The 16,490-nt window shown below is 41.2% G+C and overlaps 1 protein-coding gene across 3 annotated transcripts in view; it reads left to right on the top strand.

Annotated features, from left to right (window-relative positions):
• Cers6 (ceramide synthase 6) overlaps positions 1–16,490 on the top strand; it is a 317,328-nt gene that overhangs the window by 243,996 nt on the left and 56,842 nt on the right. For all 3 annotated transcript variants that reach the window (XM_004634784.1, XM_004634783.2, XM_023719164.1), the window contains 2 exons: positions 3,995–4,045; positions 8,100–8,192. In XM_004634784.1, the coding sequence (XP_004634841.1) occupies positions 3,995–4,045; positions 8,100–8,192 (144 nt within the window). The remainder of the gene's footprint in view (positions 1–3,994; positions 4,046–8,099; positions 8,193–16,490) is intronic.

Below are 16,490 nucleotides of genomic sequence, written 5' to 3'. Positions count from 1 at the left end.
TATATATATATATATGTAAAGTGCTATATAACATTATACAAGTCTATAGAAGCAAATATCTCATAAGTTATCAAAAAAAGAAATTGAGATTCTTTGGATTTTTAGATTTTCCAAATTCCATTAACATTTCTTTTTTCTTTTTTCTTTTTTCTTTTTTTGGCAGTCCTGGGGATTGAACTCAGGCCCTTGCGCTTACCAGGCAAGCGCTTATTCTACTGAGCTATCTCCCTGACCCCTACCATAGCATTTCTTTACATTGCCATGCCCTGTGTGAATGCATTCTGTCTGGAAAATGTGCTTGAACCACCAAACACTTTTTTAAGTACAGAGATTTTATTATCATTTATGGGAATGCTATATCCACCCTTCTAAAGGGAGAGTTTTCAATGTGTTTGTAATCATCACCACTATTGTGTAGTGTCAGAATATTTCAACACTTTATGTTCTTAATTCGTTGATTGTCTTTTAATTGGTATAATGGAATATATAGATTTTGAGGTCAAGAAAATTAAAAATGATTCTAAAGAGATAGAGAAAAGGAAAATTCTTGGTTGAAGAGGACAACTACCCCTTACAGAGGAGGACTGTTCCTAGGTCAGAGGTACAGAGTAGCTGCTCTCCACTGCTACAGCCTCCAACCTCCAAACAATCTCTCAAGAAAAGGAAAAAAAAATTTTTTTGTACTTTAGGGAAGGGTCTACAGGGTCTCACTACTAGATCAGACTGGTAGTGATCCTCCTGCTTACAGTCTCCCAAGAGCTGGGCATACAGGCATGTGCCACCACACCCAGTCTCAATCTGCGTCTCAGTGCACCCCGGGGCGAGGCTGGCACAGCAGGCCCAGGGATTGAACTCCAAACCCCTGGGCCTGCTTGCAGGCACTTTAATCTGCTGAGCTCTTTGGCCGGCCCAGGAAAAGTTTTAATCAATGAAAAAAATTGATAAATGAACTTCATGGGATCAATTCAGATTCAAGCAGTTATACGTACTGTGTTACTGTATAAGTTGAAGATTCATCTATCAGTGTTGAACTACATGTTGAATATTGAATATCCCTTATCCAAGATGTAACCAGAAGTATTTCAGCTTTTTTTAAAAAAAATAGAATATTTTTATAGATTTTATTGGCTGAAAGTTTTTTAAAACTTTTTAAGTTTTAGCTTTTTTTTTTTTTTTTTAAAGATGGGGTCTCATATGTAGTGTAGGCTGGCGTTGAACTCACAGTGATCCTCCTGGTTCAGCCTCTGAGTGCTAGGATTGTAGGCATACTCCACAAGTTTTGGATTTTGGAGCACTTTAAATTTTGAATTTTCAAATTAGAGAGATACTGAATCTGATAACAAATCTGGAGAATCACCCTTTCACAGACTTCTGTATTCTGATCTATAAATTAGGAAGGATATTACTGTACCTATCTCACAAGGATTGGAGGACATGAGATCTAGAAAAACGTATGGTGTATAAAGAAGTTTGTATGAATGCCTGGCATTGCCAGAGAGAGGGGTATGCATCGGCACATATGTAAAGCAACTACCATTAAAATGTTTGGCAAACAAGCTTTTGATCTAAGCTGGGGCCCTGGTAGCTCTACCAGATTCACAGTGCCAAGACTTGCCTTGCTTCACGGGGCAGGAACCTAGTGCGAGACTGTTGGTTCAGGCTGCTCAGGCAGCAGGCCCACAGAGGCCTTAGGTCTAGCTGGTGAGCACTAGATGTGCTCACCGTGAAGCTTGGATTTTAGAAGAAAGCCAGAAGCCAGGAAGCTCACAGGGGAAAGGAAGCTCTGAATTATGGATGTTTCTGGGTCTTTGGGAGTCGTACCTTGGATGTGCTGCCTGTGACCGGAAGGGATGACCACAGTGGAGATTCCTGCTGCATCTTTAGTGACAAGCACGCTCAGGCTCCTGTTGGCTCAAGACTGATGCATTAGAAAAGTAGTGCTGGGATTGTTCTAGGTGTCATCTTTAATTCTGTCATCTCCTTTCATTAGCAGTCAGGACATGAATGCTGAACTGTTAACCTGAGCATTAATACGGGGGGATAAATGTGCATGAAAATACGTTTCCCTTAGGGGCTTATAGTTAGTGGTGGAGATAACTCTATCAGAGAGAAAGATGTATACTAACAGTTTTTAATACTTTAAAATAAGTGTTGATATGCTGTGCACACAGTGTAAAAATAGGCATATATCTATATTTAAAAATAAATCTAATATCTGTAATCCCAGCACTCTGCTGAGGCAGGAGGATCACATGTTTGAGCCCAGCATGGGCCATTTAGTAACATCCATGCCTTAAAAACTTTTAAGGTGAGTGAGAAGGTAAAGAAAAAGTAAAAAAGATTTAAGATGTGCTATATATAAGTTCCAGTTCCACAAGACAAATGTAATTATTTTGTATGCAAATATATGCTAATAAATAAGGAAACTAAATGGGGGACTGGAGATATAGCTCAGTGCAAAGACTCTGGACTCAATCCTCAGTATCACTAGAAGACAGATAGATGGTTGATTGATAGAGAGATAAATAGGCAGGCAGGCCAACATTTATGCCTATGTTATATATGTAAAAGGCCCAAAATAGGTATACATCAAAATACTGATGTTACTGAGAATTTAATTCTTTTTTGATTTAAATTATTTTATTTTATTTTCTGTGTCTTCTTCAATGGGTTTGTATGGTTTATGTAGCTACAAAACTACTATACCATATTAAACTTCTCAGGTTTCCAAAGTATCATCACATGTCCTATCTTACTGGACCCTTGTGTTCTCTCTGTGATGTCAGTAATGAACATGTGTGGTACAGATGAGTGAAGCGGAGGAGACAGACAGACAGACAGACAGACAGACAGACAGACAGACAGAAAATTCAGAAACTCAGAAAGCTAAGAGCAGCAAGATTGCACGGTACAGATAGGGTAGGACAGACAGCAAGTGGCAAAACTCAGGCCTGGAGCAGAAAAAGAAGATTTCGAAAAAGGGGGGAGAAAAATGGATACTGCTCGAGGGAAAGGAAAATGTGGATATCCCTGAACATTTTTAGGTTTAAGACATTGGCTGGCTTTTTCCTTCTGTCTGGCTCTGTCCATGAAGGTATGACCCAGCTGTAGCAGACTCCGCGATGCGGCGTACAGTGGCTGGGGACCTGACAGTCTGAGTTGGATTTGCAGTTGGAGCATTGCTGCACTGTGTAACCTAGAAAGTTATTTACAGACCAGTGTGCTTCATCTACCTACGTACTAAGATGAATGCTTCTATTTATTATAAAAATGAAATGAGTTAATCCTTTGAAAGTATATCAGACATAGGGAGGACTCAACCGATGTAAAACTCCTTTAAACTGTTCATCCTAATTCCTGTGGTACAAGGCTGATGAGGCTGTTAGAAGATTACATAAAAGAAATATCCAGATATATAGTAAGTATATGTGCATATCAGAAAGTGCTGGTGGCTCTCAAAGAAGAATGTAAAAGGATGAGAAAATTAATATGAAAATATGAGACAGCTTATACTTTTGTTACTGGATGGTCCAGCTGTCAGTTTAAATTCATACCAAGCCATGTCTGGTTATAACAAATGTTTGAGATCTCTGTGGCATACACTTAGATGTTCTAATTATACAATTGTGGGAGGCGAGTAATTGCCACTAAATTAGAAATGATTGTTTTGTCATAAAAGCCCTTGACCACAGGAGGGGTGTGTTGTTGAAGGTTATTCTGAGCTGTGCTGGTGAAATCAGAAGTGCATCTTCTGAGCCTCGGCACTGGGTGATGCTCCTTTGGAAGCATTGAGTCCAAGGTGCTTAGAAGGTTAGCATTTATAATATTGCTTGGTGAGATACTAGTTGCCTTAGTGTCCTATATCTACTTGTTTCAGTCCTTCAAGTCTCACACAGATAAATTATGCAAGTCCTGAGAGTCTGAGATAAGCATCTCTTGTCATCTCATAAATGTTCTAGAACACGTAAAAAGCATTCTTTGTGCTTTTTTTCAGACACCCTGGTTATGGAATACGAGGCACTGCTGGTACAACTACCCCTATCAGGTGAGAAATCCTTCCCTTCTGGGTTTTTACAACATAGGGTAGCTTTCTTACATCCAGTTCGTGGTTTCAAGGAGGACCCAACAGGTTGTGACAGCCACTTGCCCTTTCTGGATGTAACCTAGTGGGGAAAATAGTTGATGTATTTTTAGTGAAATTCAAAAATCAAAGTGTGATTGTCTTAGTAGAGAAAATAAACTTGGAGAGCACATTTGCTGGAGAATAGGGTGTAATCATTTGCACAGGTGTGCGATTCCTGTACAGCAGCCGACCTACTTTTACTTCCTGGGAGAGCTCAGGGGTGGAGCTGGAGCAGGCCTTCTGGGCTTGGTTCATGTGTAGCTTAGGAACAATCTCTAAATATGTAAATCATGCCTCATTTCCTTCCGTGCAGAAAAGAACCACAGGGCTGGAGCCACTGAAAATGAGATGAAGTCATATCCCAGAACAGGGAGGATTTAGATCCTTGCCCATAGTCTTGCCTTTGCACCTATACATGAATACACATATGGATCAGAGCTGGGCTTTCCTTAGATTTCTAGCTGTGAGAGTCTAGTTCAGCTGGGTTATGATATAAAGAGAGGCAAGCACAACTAGGTATTCGGGTGATAAAATGAAAAAGACACATTAGGATAATGAATTTGGATATTTTGAGTTTGGAATCCTATGGGGTTACCTTCTTAGGGGCATTTGGGCTTTCTGCTGGGTACTTCCGGGAGCAGCATGCCTCCTATCTTCTCTATTTCAGAGTTGTACCTGGAACAGGGACTGGCCTTGGATACTCCCGGGCAAGTTCAAGGCTGAGGACACATTGAAATGGAACCCTAGTTTGCATTTCCATCCTTCTCAAGTAATTTATTCAGATTAGGAAAAAATGTAAATAAGCAGCCTGACATGGTTGGGAACAACAGAGTATTCTGGGGGTGTCTTATGAGGACTGAAGTGAGGTTGAAACCAATCATTTATCTTACTCAGTTGTAATTCTCAGGCCCCACTGCTGTTTTATGCCTGTAAATACTTGGAACATTATCATTTAAGGCTCTCTTTGAATTCTGTAATGGTAGACTGAGTAGTACAGTCCATCTACCTCTTAATTCCTGCTTATAAAGGACATTAAAAGCTTCCAGAAACTTTCACTTGAGTGTAGGCGTGGCAGCTGTTCACTATAAGGCACTGCATTTATGAGCTGAATTCTGCAACATGAAAGACACAGAGACGGACGCCATGTGAAATGTAATCTCTGTTGTTCTTCTTAAATGTAATATAGTCCAGATAACTTTAATATTTACAGTTGGAGCTGAGAAATTGCTAAGGCCGTGGACCAAAGTATAATGTGGACTGTTTCACAGGCAGTACTGCAGATTAAGCAGGGAGGTCTAGAGGTCTTGCAGATACAGTTATGTTGAAAAATAGGAAATACCATTAGTTTCGAAGAAAAGATACAATATGTGAGGATTTAAGCTTATCTTTTACTCATAAGTTATCATCACTTAATGCTGAGTAATTAAGCATGACGTCACCAAAATCTGAGACAACTTGGTGGTCTCTTGTGAGAACAGTGGTCACCATTGACAAATGCCGCATATTAATAAAAAATTAATGGCTTGCTCTGTGCATAGAGGAGTCATGGTGACAGCACGCAATTACAGTGTATGTAGTTATACCACTCTGCGTGTCCACGTAAATACATATAGTGGATTGCAATTCAGAATCAATTTCACGCCTTAAAAGCTTGTTCAAAGGTTGAGTGGGCTCAGGAAACATTTTTATTGTGTCCTTTGCATGTAATACACATAAGTAACTGAACAGATTTTAAATTAAAAAAGTAGTAGTCTGCTTTGGTTTCATTAGGGACACCCTGCTCCTTTTGTATGAGCGTGGATATTGTATTTGTTACCTACATAATTTTATTTACATGTTGCACTCTGTTGACCCTTGTGCAGCCTGTTGCAAAGAGCATAGCTGGGCAGGAGAAGGCCTAATGGGTTGCCATAGGCCTTCCTAGCTGAATTCACTAACAGCAATTTCCTGTCCACTGTATAATCTAGATCTAGAATGAAAGTACTAATTTCATAGAGTTCGTATGAGAATCAAAGAAGATCTGAGCAAGCTTTGTCAATTGCTGAGCAGTCGTGGATGTGCTAATTATAATGAGGTGCACTCCTGCAAACTGCAGTGTGTGGATGTGCTCTAACTTGTCTCCGTAACTCCTCTGGGGCATTTTCCCAGGTTATAATGCTGGCAGTAAGAGAAGTTCAACCTGACCTTTGCTCAAAGGGTGTTGAAGCCAGGGCTCTCTGTCCGGGACTTCATCATTGCGAGCATCTGCCCTTGAATACCTGTCCTTCATTACTAATGCCTTCCAGTTGGAAAAGGGCAGTGCAAAGGGGAATATCTTCTCTTCAGGTGATGCTGAGATGGATGAAAACACTGACTGGTCCAGAATTTTAGCACAGCCTGCCCCAAGAAGAAATAAGCCCCACACCTGAGCTCTCCACTCCCAAGACCTGATTGCTTCCTAAAGACCTCATCTCCAAATTCCATCACATTGGACATCAGGCTTCCACGTACAAGTTTTGGTCAGATCACAGTAATGTTCATTGTCACATAGAGCTTATGACTGCTGGCTGGAATATCCTACCTCCTCTTGTAACCTTTTGTAAAAAATCTGGGTGGAACAGTAGTCTTCCTTAGTACTTGTGCTTAGAGTAGGTAGGTAGTGAGTGCCAGCTTTGTATTCATGATATTTCCATTAGCATCATAACGTATCGTCGGTTGCATTTACTGTTTATAATACGCCACATGCACAGAGGTGTGGGCATGTTTGTATGGAGACCCTTGAAGGTTTTTTATTCATTCTGGTAAAGTAAGACCTTTTGTTCTAATGTAATACAGCAGTTCAAAACAACTCATGAAAAATATTTAAAAGCTATTTTGGTTTTTAAAAAATCTTTTTTATTAATATCTGTTTGCGGCCCATGCTGGGCCCATTGCTTGAGGGGAATTGGTGCCCAGAGGTGTGCAGAGCACATCTTTGTTCTTTGCGCCTCCTTCCCGCACCCCCTCTTTTGTTCCAGAACTAGGGATTGAACTCAGAACCTTGTGTTTGCCAGGCAAAGCCTTATTCTACTGAGCTATCTCCGCAGCCCTCCCCTTCCCTTTTGTAAATGATCTATCTTATTTCTTATCATCTGTCTCTTATTTATTTCTCTGTTTCTCTTTGGAATTCCTTGTATAAGAGAAACCATGTGTCTGAATTATTTCACTTAACAGTATGGTTTCAAGATGCATCCATGTTTCTACAAAGGACTCAAGTTTATCCTTCTTTATGGCAGAATAGTACTCTGTGGTGTACAAATACTGTATTTGCTTTACCTGTTCCTGTGCTGTTTTGTTTTTATGCATTGATATGGAAAGTAGTCTCATCTCTCTGAACTACTAGGGAGTTAGAGCAGGTATCACCCGCGCTTTACATACAAGTAAACTAAGGGCCAGTTTTGTACCTTCAGAGCTGTAGAACAGGGCCTTGATCCTGAGTTTACTGGCTGGATGCCTAGTTTGCTATGTCTCAGCAGCTTTTGTGTCCCTGTCATCTTTTAATAAATAATTTAGAGTAATTAAGGCTTTCTGATTCATGCCTCAGTGACCCAGATAGTGCTCCAGTTTTATTACCGCCTTCCTTGTCCCTGTATTTTCGGCAGTTGTCAAGGTTATACTTATTGTGTATGCAGTAGAAATTTTTTCAGGTTGGCTGAGGAACTTTGAAGACACTCATGTCAAAGAACCAGAAATGCTGCTGTTAGACTGGATAATGAATTGGATCCCCAGTGTTCATGCTGATTAATTCTTTGTGGGTTTGAAATGACATGAGAAGAATGTCACAAAGCTGTGGTCAGAAGCATCCCTGAAAGCTCCATTATCCTTACAGAGAATGCGGCAGGAGCTACATTTGCACAGCAGAATATTTGTTACTTTCCCAGCACTGAGTTTGAGATATTTGGCATAAATTGGGTTTTTTTTATTAACCATTAATTGTTCTTTTTTCTTAAATCTGCAGCCTCTCACCACTGACCTTCACTACTATTACATCCTGGAGCTGTCATTTTATTGGTCTTTAATGTTTTCCCAGTTCACTGATATCAAAAGGAAGGTAAGAGCGGCTATGTCGTAAAGTGCTCATAAACACGTTGTTAATGACCCTTGGCAGGTGGGTGAAGGCTCCAGGGCACTCACCTCCATCTGCCTAGCAGCACTAGGTACAACTCTCCTCATTACTAAAGGAAGTCCTTTGCTCATGCCATTTTGTATTTTGTTCCTACTGCCCCTTCATTCTTCCCAAACAACCCAGTGTTCTTTCCTTCATGAGAAAAATACAGCAGTGATTCCCAGTGGTAGTAATTTGCTCTCTGTTTGGTTCCCAAGTCCCTTTGCTGCCCAGATTAAATGAGAAGAAAAATTTTATTTGTAGTTCCTGGGAGAGAGAAAAGTCTCAGTGTTTCATCCCTGTAGAGTGAATTTCCCAATTAAAGGGTTATCTACTGTCAAAATATGTCTCAGAAATGTAACATTCTGAAGTGAACTGTGTTCTTGCTTCCTCCACTGTAATTGCTGTTGCTGAGAGTATTCACGAGCTCCTGAGTGCTAAATCTGCTCCTTCTGGCATCCACCCTACCATCCTCTGGCACACTCAGTGCTTCGGTTATGTATTGCTTAGCTCTGCCATCACGCCATTTTCTCAAGATTCTCATCCATTTGAATAAGTCCTGCAAGACTGTCTCATTGTGTTTCTTTGGCTCAGATTTCCTTTGGATCCACCCTTGTACATTTCTAGTCACAAATAGTGCTAGTGTTTTTTATTTGTTATTTAATCCTCACCACAACTCCAATTCCAATTAGTTTATTTTTTATTTATCCTTATTTTGTGATTGAGAACGTAGCCTGACATGCAAAATATTCCCAACTGAAGACATGGCCTCCTACTCTTGTCCTCCTCTAATTAGTAACTGTGGAAGAAAGGAAGCTTTTCCTTGAACTCTTCCTTGCCTTGTTCCTGCTCCTTTTCTCCTGGTCTCACCTCTCTAATATTGCTGACATCCTCTCTTCATTGACCTGCCCTGACAAAACAGCCTCCTAAATGTTCCTTGTGCTAAACAGTTGTTCTCATCTTCCTGCTGCCTAAGTTTCTAAAACCTTCAAGATGAAGCCCAAGCCATTGGAGAGTTGCAAACAGCACAACAGACCTTCCTCCCCACTCTGCCTTACACACCTAACATACTCATAAACTCCAGCTGCAACCATCTTCTCACCTTTATTCAAACACATCCAGTTTTTCCTTACTCACCTTTGTTTTTACCAAGAGCCTGTCTATGACTAGAATGTACCCCGTTTTGTCCTTCTCACTCAAAATCTAGCCCAAAGGTAACCTCTTTGAAGCCTTATTTTGTGCTCTCAAGGCTTTTGACTACTCTTTCTATATTTAGTCTACCAGTTTCCCTGCAGTTGCCTATTGTATGCTAATGGTGTGGAGACCTGCCTCTCCCTTTTCACTGGACTTGGAGTAAAGAGCCACATCTTAGTCCATTTGGCCTGCTGTCACAGATGCCGGAGACTGGGTAGCTTAGAAACAATAGAAGTCTGTTCCTCACAGCTCTGAAAGGGGAGCAGTGCAAAGTCAGGGTGCCGACGGATTCCACGCATGGTGCGAGCCCACTTTCTCATCAATGGCCCTTTCTCCCTGTACCCTCACACAGTGGAAAGAACAACACGACTCTCTGGGACTCCTTGATAAGGCCACGGATTCAACTCAAGAGTTCTCCTTCCAGGAGCCCCCATCTCCTAACACTATTGCTGTGGGCATGTGAATTTCAACATACCCATTGAAGAAGGTGTACTCATCCCATACAAAGAAGAGCACATTTATCTTTATGGTGTATCACCAAGTTTAAATGGATCAGTTCCTTTGCAAATGGGATTGCAGCTTAGGATGAATAGAAAACAGTACTGTATCATCTTTGGTTAGACCAGTGATCTGCTAAATTATAAGTAAAAACAGAATTTTTTTTTTTTTCCAGTACTGGGGATTGAGCTCAGAACCTTGTATTTGCCAGGCAAGCACTTACTCTACTGAGCTATCTCCCCAGCCCCAAACAAGAATTTTTTTTTTCACTGCTAAATTTTCACTACAAACGCAAGTAGTTGCTGAGAAGCACTTAGGAGTCCGTGGCCTAGAACCCGAGTTCCCCTTTCACCAAGTGCACTCCACCACCCAACAGCAGTGGCCCTTTTGACCAGCACAAAGCTGTCTTTCCTGAGTTTTATGGCTGCAAGGCCTTAATATGGTGTTTATCATCAGATTCTCAGAAGTGGATAGTCCCTGTCAAGACTGCCTTTAGCATGGCAGGTGACTTCTAGGTGTCCACAGGTTGTGGTTCCTTTACTCTACACCATACACTCTTTACAACCTCCTGGAAACACTGAAAAATCGTTTGTGATGCGGATGCTGGAAGGATCTCCCCTGTCATACGGAAGAAGCCTTTTTTATCCATATAGTCAGAACTTACAGACTGATTATCTGCAGCATCCCAGCTATCACACTAGGGTTCATTTTGCATTTTATTTTCTTTCTGAGTAGCCCTTTCATCCAGGTAGTCATACCATACACTTCTGTAACAGAGAAAGGTGGAACATTCTTTTTTCTTCAATTTAAAAAAATTAATTCATAGTGAGTTTATGTTAGTTTTTCAAGGCCGTGGAGTGTGGGAGTGAATTGGAGCTAGAGTTCGCCAAGGAAAGTCCTGTGATTCATTCTTAGATTAGACATGTGCACTACTCTGGCCCTGCCCTGCCATGCCTTTGATGTTAGGGTTAGTAAGCCTTTTATAGCTCATTGTCTTTTTATAGGCTCCTCTTTTACTTAATGAGAATTAGGGATGCTGTCGGAATCATCGGTGTTCATTAAGCAGGAGTAGCTGTCCTTGACTCCCAAAGTCCCATCCTCAAAAGATGTTGCTACACTAGAAGTCGGTGAGTCCCCTCTACTTGCTGGGGTGTTCCTGTGTGTATGTCACCTGTTCAGTGAGCCAGCAGAGCTAAGGGAGCTGTCATTGCTTGACGTCACAAGACTCATCTCAGCTGTCTTCGTAGGTAAGCTAGTTTTAAAGGTTGAAGAACATGCCTTTGGGTGCTTTTTTTATATGCTTAGCATCACTGGAGGAAGCATCTAGGAAAAGGGTAATTTTACAGTGAGGTTCGTAGAATTGATCCTGGGCCTGTGCATGTTGTCAGTGTTTAGAAATTAATTATACACTCTTTTCTGAGCTGACTCCAACGAGTAGCTCGTTGCAGATGTCTGGAGCCTCTTTCCCCTTCTGTAGGCCAGAGGACTTTTGCATGTGCTGGCCCAGCTAGCTCATTCTAGGTGCCTGTAGAATGCAGGCATTTGGCCACTACCAGATATGCTCGTGAGTCAGCAGAGGTTTTAATAAGAGCCCTTCCCGTTGCCACCCTCCTGTCTTAGAGAGCTCCCCCAGTGCCTGTGTGCCCTAGGCACATGCTCATGACACACAATACCTGCTGCCTGCAGTTTAAAGGAGGACAGATTTACTTGAGCTCATGGTTTTGAGGTGTCAGTCCATAATCTCTGACTCCCCGGCATGAAGGGCGCGGTGAAAGGAAAGCTGCTGCCATCACGGGGACCAGGAAGAGACAGGGGAGAACCAGGGAGGGAGCAGAACCTTCCCAGGTCATGCCCGGCTCCTAATTTCAAGTGAGCTGGGACTCAGTCTTGTGCCAGAAGCACCCTGTCTGGGTGCTTGAGGCTTGCGGGGACATAAACTGCCTCCCTTGCTGCCAGGCCCCATGACACTTCTGCCGGGAGGAGCTCCTGCTCCCACTATCAGTGGTAATTTATGGTGGGTGTTCTGGTTGCCAGATACAAACGTTCTCCACCTTCTTTATGATAACTAAGTCTTTTAAGGCAGGCTAGTTCTTAATCATGGAATACAGATGTCGGAAGAGATCAGTGGCAGTAAGCACGGGAACCACCTTCTGAAGATTGTTCCTGAGATTGTTCTTGGAGGGCTATCTAAAGTTTCTTTGGTTCCCCTATTAAATGACACTGAGCTTGAATGGCCATTTTCAAACAGGGTCCAGGATTTATGAATGTTGGATTTGAATGCATCCCTCAAGCTTTGTTCAGTCTTGGGGGAGGAGGAACCAGAAATCAAACTCAGGACCTTGCCCTTGCCAAGCAGGTGCTTGTACAACTATATCGCCAGACAAACTCAGTATCCTAAGTGAGCTTTAAAAATCACTTATTTTGACTGGTTTCATGATCTTTCTAAAATGGCTTTTATATTCGCAAACCCTTTTTCACCATTTTTAAGATTCAGGAGTTCAAATATAAGGGCAGGTTTTCTCATTTCCATATTGCCTCTTGGTCATTTCCAAACATGATATTTAGTCAGTGAGGACAATGATGTTACTCTTTGGGGGGCAGGAGTGGGAGGGGACTAAGCAATATGTAATAGACTCATAATTTAAGTATTATATGCTACAAAAATATGTAAGCTTTTTGGGGGATGTTTCCTTCCTTTCCTCTTTTTTACCCTATTCCTCTCTCTTTTGTTAAAAAAATGAAGATATCTTCTTCAAACAATAGGCATATTCTTGACATTCAGTACTATTTGAAACATTTTCTTTTTCCCAAGGCTTAATTTTTGTTAAAATACTATCCTTCTGCACCTGTTTACAGTGAACATTTCTCCTGTACATCTAACATTTTCTCTCAGGGAGGCAATAAATACTGTTGTGTTGAGCTCCTAACAGCTTGCTTTTGTCTAAACCTGTGTCCCTTTGCACTGAGCTGCTGTTGGCTCAGAGGCCTGGGCCTTTGACCAGTAGGTCCTGCTCATGTCAGAAAAGCTTCCTTGGCTGAGTAACTGGGCCTGACTGGCAAAAATCCACTTGTTTTCTTGGTATTAACCTGAAGGGAACACCACATGCTGGCAAAGATTCCTGACAGAGAAAGGTAGGATGATCAAGTGTGGAAGGAAACTTACTGGCAGGCTTGTGTGTGGTTTGTGGTAATTTTTTGCAGAGAATAAATGACATCCACTACCCTGAGCGCTTTAGCTGCCCTAGGAGCCCAGCCACGAGCCAGGTCTTTCCTGTAAAGGAAGATGTATGCTTTAACCTTCTTATAAGGGTACATTATGACATAGGTTTCAGTGAAATGAAGTACATGAAGCTCTCCGGTACAATGCTTGATAAAGCTTAGGATAGTGCCTGGCACATAATCAAAATTCGGTTGATTTGAAGCCTAGTGTTAAAATAAGCCCAAAACTAGTGCTCCCTGATTTTAAAAACTTTTATCAATTAAATTTAATAAAATACTTATAAAGAAGAACTAATTTAAGGTTGTTATAAAGCCAGGCATGGTGGTACATTCCTTAACCCCAGCACTGTGGGAGGCTGACACAGAAGGATTAGAAGTTTGAACCCAGCCAGGGTAACTTAGCAAGTTAGTGTCTCAAAGAAGATAAGGAGTTGGGGGTATAGCTCAGTGCAGAGGCCCTGAGTTCAAGCCCCAGTACTGGCAAAAAAAGAAAGAAAATTGATAATGGTTTGCTTTTCTGTGGAAATTTATCATCATTGATTAATAAAATAAGACATTTTAACAAAAGAAAAAGAGAAAAGACATCTTATAATAAGCACAATCATTTAAATTTATCATTAAGTAAAAGTTTGGTTTTCTCTCTCTCCTCCTCCTCCTCCTCCTCCTCCTCCTCCTCCTCCTCCCCCTCCCCCTCCCCCTTCTCCTTCCATTGTTAAGGGTAGAGTGGCTTAAAGGTGCAGTCAGGGTCTCTAGAGTCCATCTCCCTGCCTGGCTGTCAAGTGTTGCCGGCTCTCTTCTCAGGCACATCTAGGACTGTACTTCACCCCTTTCCCTTCTTGTGGTGAGTGCACCATATGACTAATAGGCTGTAACCATTTGGCTTATGTCAGTTCTGGGCTGGAGTATCTCACTGCCTCTGTGAGACCCTCTAGAGATTTCCCTTTCCCTCTGTATACTGATTAGTAACATTAAACATAAAAGCTGCTCTATCAGCCCGAGTCCTTGTGTGACTCAAACAAACAGGACATGCCACCCAAAGTAATGTGTAGTAGGTAACAATAAATCTTTGGCTGCAACTCTGAGATTTAAAGACTTTGCTATAGCTCCAGAACCTAGCTTATCCTGACTGGTGTCACTGTTATCAATAATATGGCTAAATGACATTTCATAGAGAGACATGTGGAAATAATTTGTCCATATAGCAGTTCTCAAAGTGTGGGAACTGGGATCCTTGGTGACCATCAAGGCCTTTCCAGGAGGTCTGCAAGTCAAAACAGTTTTCATGGTAGTACTGATGTGGCATTTGCTTTTGCCACTGAGTGGGAATTCACATCAAGAATGCAAAGGTAAAAATAGGCTAAATTGCTTGCAGCAGTACCACGTTGTGCTGATAGTCGTTTGTTGCCACACACTTGTGGGGAGAAAAAGTTAGTTTCATTTGAAAATGCCCTTGTTAAAAGAGTAAAAAGCATTTATTCTATCCAATCTCTGTTCTTCCATAGACATTTAAGTGTTTCTGGGTGACAGAATGGGCAGTCTGCCTAGAGCCCAGTAGCATCATAATACACCTCAGTATCTTGAGCAGTTATGTGCATTTAGTTCTTTGTGTCATGAGCTAAACAGCTTTTTTATAGGAATCCATTTTTACTTGAAAGAATAGGTGACAGCCTATGTTATTCCAACCATATACTGCAGGCATTTTCATGAAAATGCAGAGTGAGCTTGTCCAGTTGTTTGAAGAAAAACAACTGACATTATTGGCCGTTGATAAAACTCAAGCTTTCAAGCAAAAAAAAAAAAAAAAAAAAATGTTTGGAAAACTTGGGTCTATCAATGAGAGCTTGAGAGTGTTTTCAGTACTTAGACTTTTCTACTGAGATTTTTATTGTATAGAAAAACATATCATTAAGTTAGTGAACCATTATTTTCTCAATGATTAGTGTGCATGATAGTCTAAAATCACATGTGAGCGAAAGATGTATTCAAAGGGTGGAACAGGCCAATGGATTTTAATGCAATGAAATATGAACTGGGCCAGCCTGATAGCTCAGTGGATTAAAGTGCCTGCATAGGCAGAGGGCAGTGGCTGGGGTTCTATCCTGGCATGCCATGCTGGCTCTGTCCCTGGATTGGGGTAATTGAGACTGGGTGTGGTGGTACGTGCCTGTAATCCCAGCATTTAGGAGGCTGAAAATAGGAGGATCACTACAAGTCTGATCTATGTAGTAAGACCCTGTAGACCCTATAGATCCTGTCCTAATCAGAGAAAAAAAATGAACTACATTGATACAATTTTAGGTTCTGCATTGGAATTCATCCTTAAACATTTCTGACTTGTCAGTTTTGGGTGCAGTATCAAAGCCGAATACCCACTAACAACCATTCAGAAAAGGTATTAGGATGTTCCTCTCCTTTCCAAATATCTGTTTGTGTGATGTTAGATTTTTATAAAGTACTTGAACCAATCAACATCCAGCAATAAACTGAGTGGAAACATGCAGTTGTGAGACTCCAGCTCTTTTGTATTAAATCAGATATGAAGAGATTTGTAGTGATGTGAAACAAGGCCAGCCTTCTCATCAAATTTTTCCACTGTTATTTTGGAAAATATAATTATCTTTCATAAAAACATTTCTTGGTACATAGTGAAATTTGTTCTTACTTTATGTTGGTAAATAGTCTTGATTTAAAAAAAATTCTTTAACTATAGTAAATACTAATAAGTAGGATCCACATGAACAAATGTTCTTTGGTATCCCCGAAGATTTTAAGAATGCGAAGTAGTCCTGAGACCTAAATATTTGAAAATTGCTAGCCGAGGGTCTTTCCTGAGACTGTGACTCTGAGGCAGTGCTTCAGATTGTGTCATCAGGTCCTTTCTTCGCTTAAAAACTAAAATCACAGTAGATGACATCTGATCATCTGCAAGGGTGGCAAATGATGCAGAACTCTCTTGTGTCACTCGCTGCCACTACTTGTTGACACCTGGGCAGAGTTGCTCCGTGTCTCCTTCTGATTGGAATCCAAATATTCTACCCTCCAGGAAGCTTAGATTTCTTTCAAGGCAGATTGTCCCTGACTCTAGGGCTTCCAACCTGTTTGTTTTTCTCTACTGTATCTTCAGACCATAAGCAAGGAAGAGGCAGCTTATTTTAATAAATTGTATCCATACTCCAAGCGGCCCAACCCATGATATGTGGAATTTCATTCAAAGGCTGCTTTAATTAGTAGCTTTAGGCTGACCATGGTTTGCTGCGGGAGGGTCTCTCAATGGCTCAGTCAGACACTTGTCCCTGGGCAGTGCTGGGGCTGTACATACAAAGCCAGATTCTG

The sequence above is a fragment of the Octodon degus genome, unplaced genomic scaffold, assembly GCF_000260255.1.
Source record: "Octodon degus isolate 3935 unplaced genomic scaffold, OctDeg1.0 scaffold00065, whole genome shotgun sequence".
NCBI classification, from domain to species: Eukaryota; Metazoa; Chordata; class Mammalia; order Rodentia; family Octodontidae; genus Octodon; species Octodon degus.
Note: the sequence above shows the minus strand (reverse complement) of the source record. Positions and strands in the feature narration are given on the sequence as shown.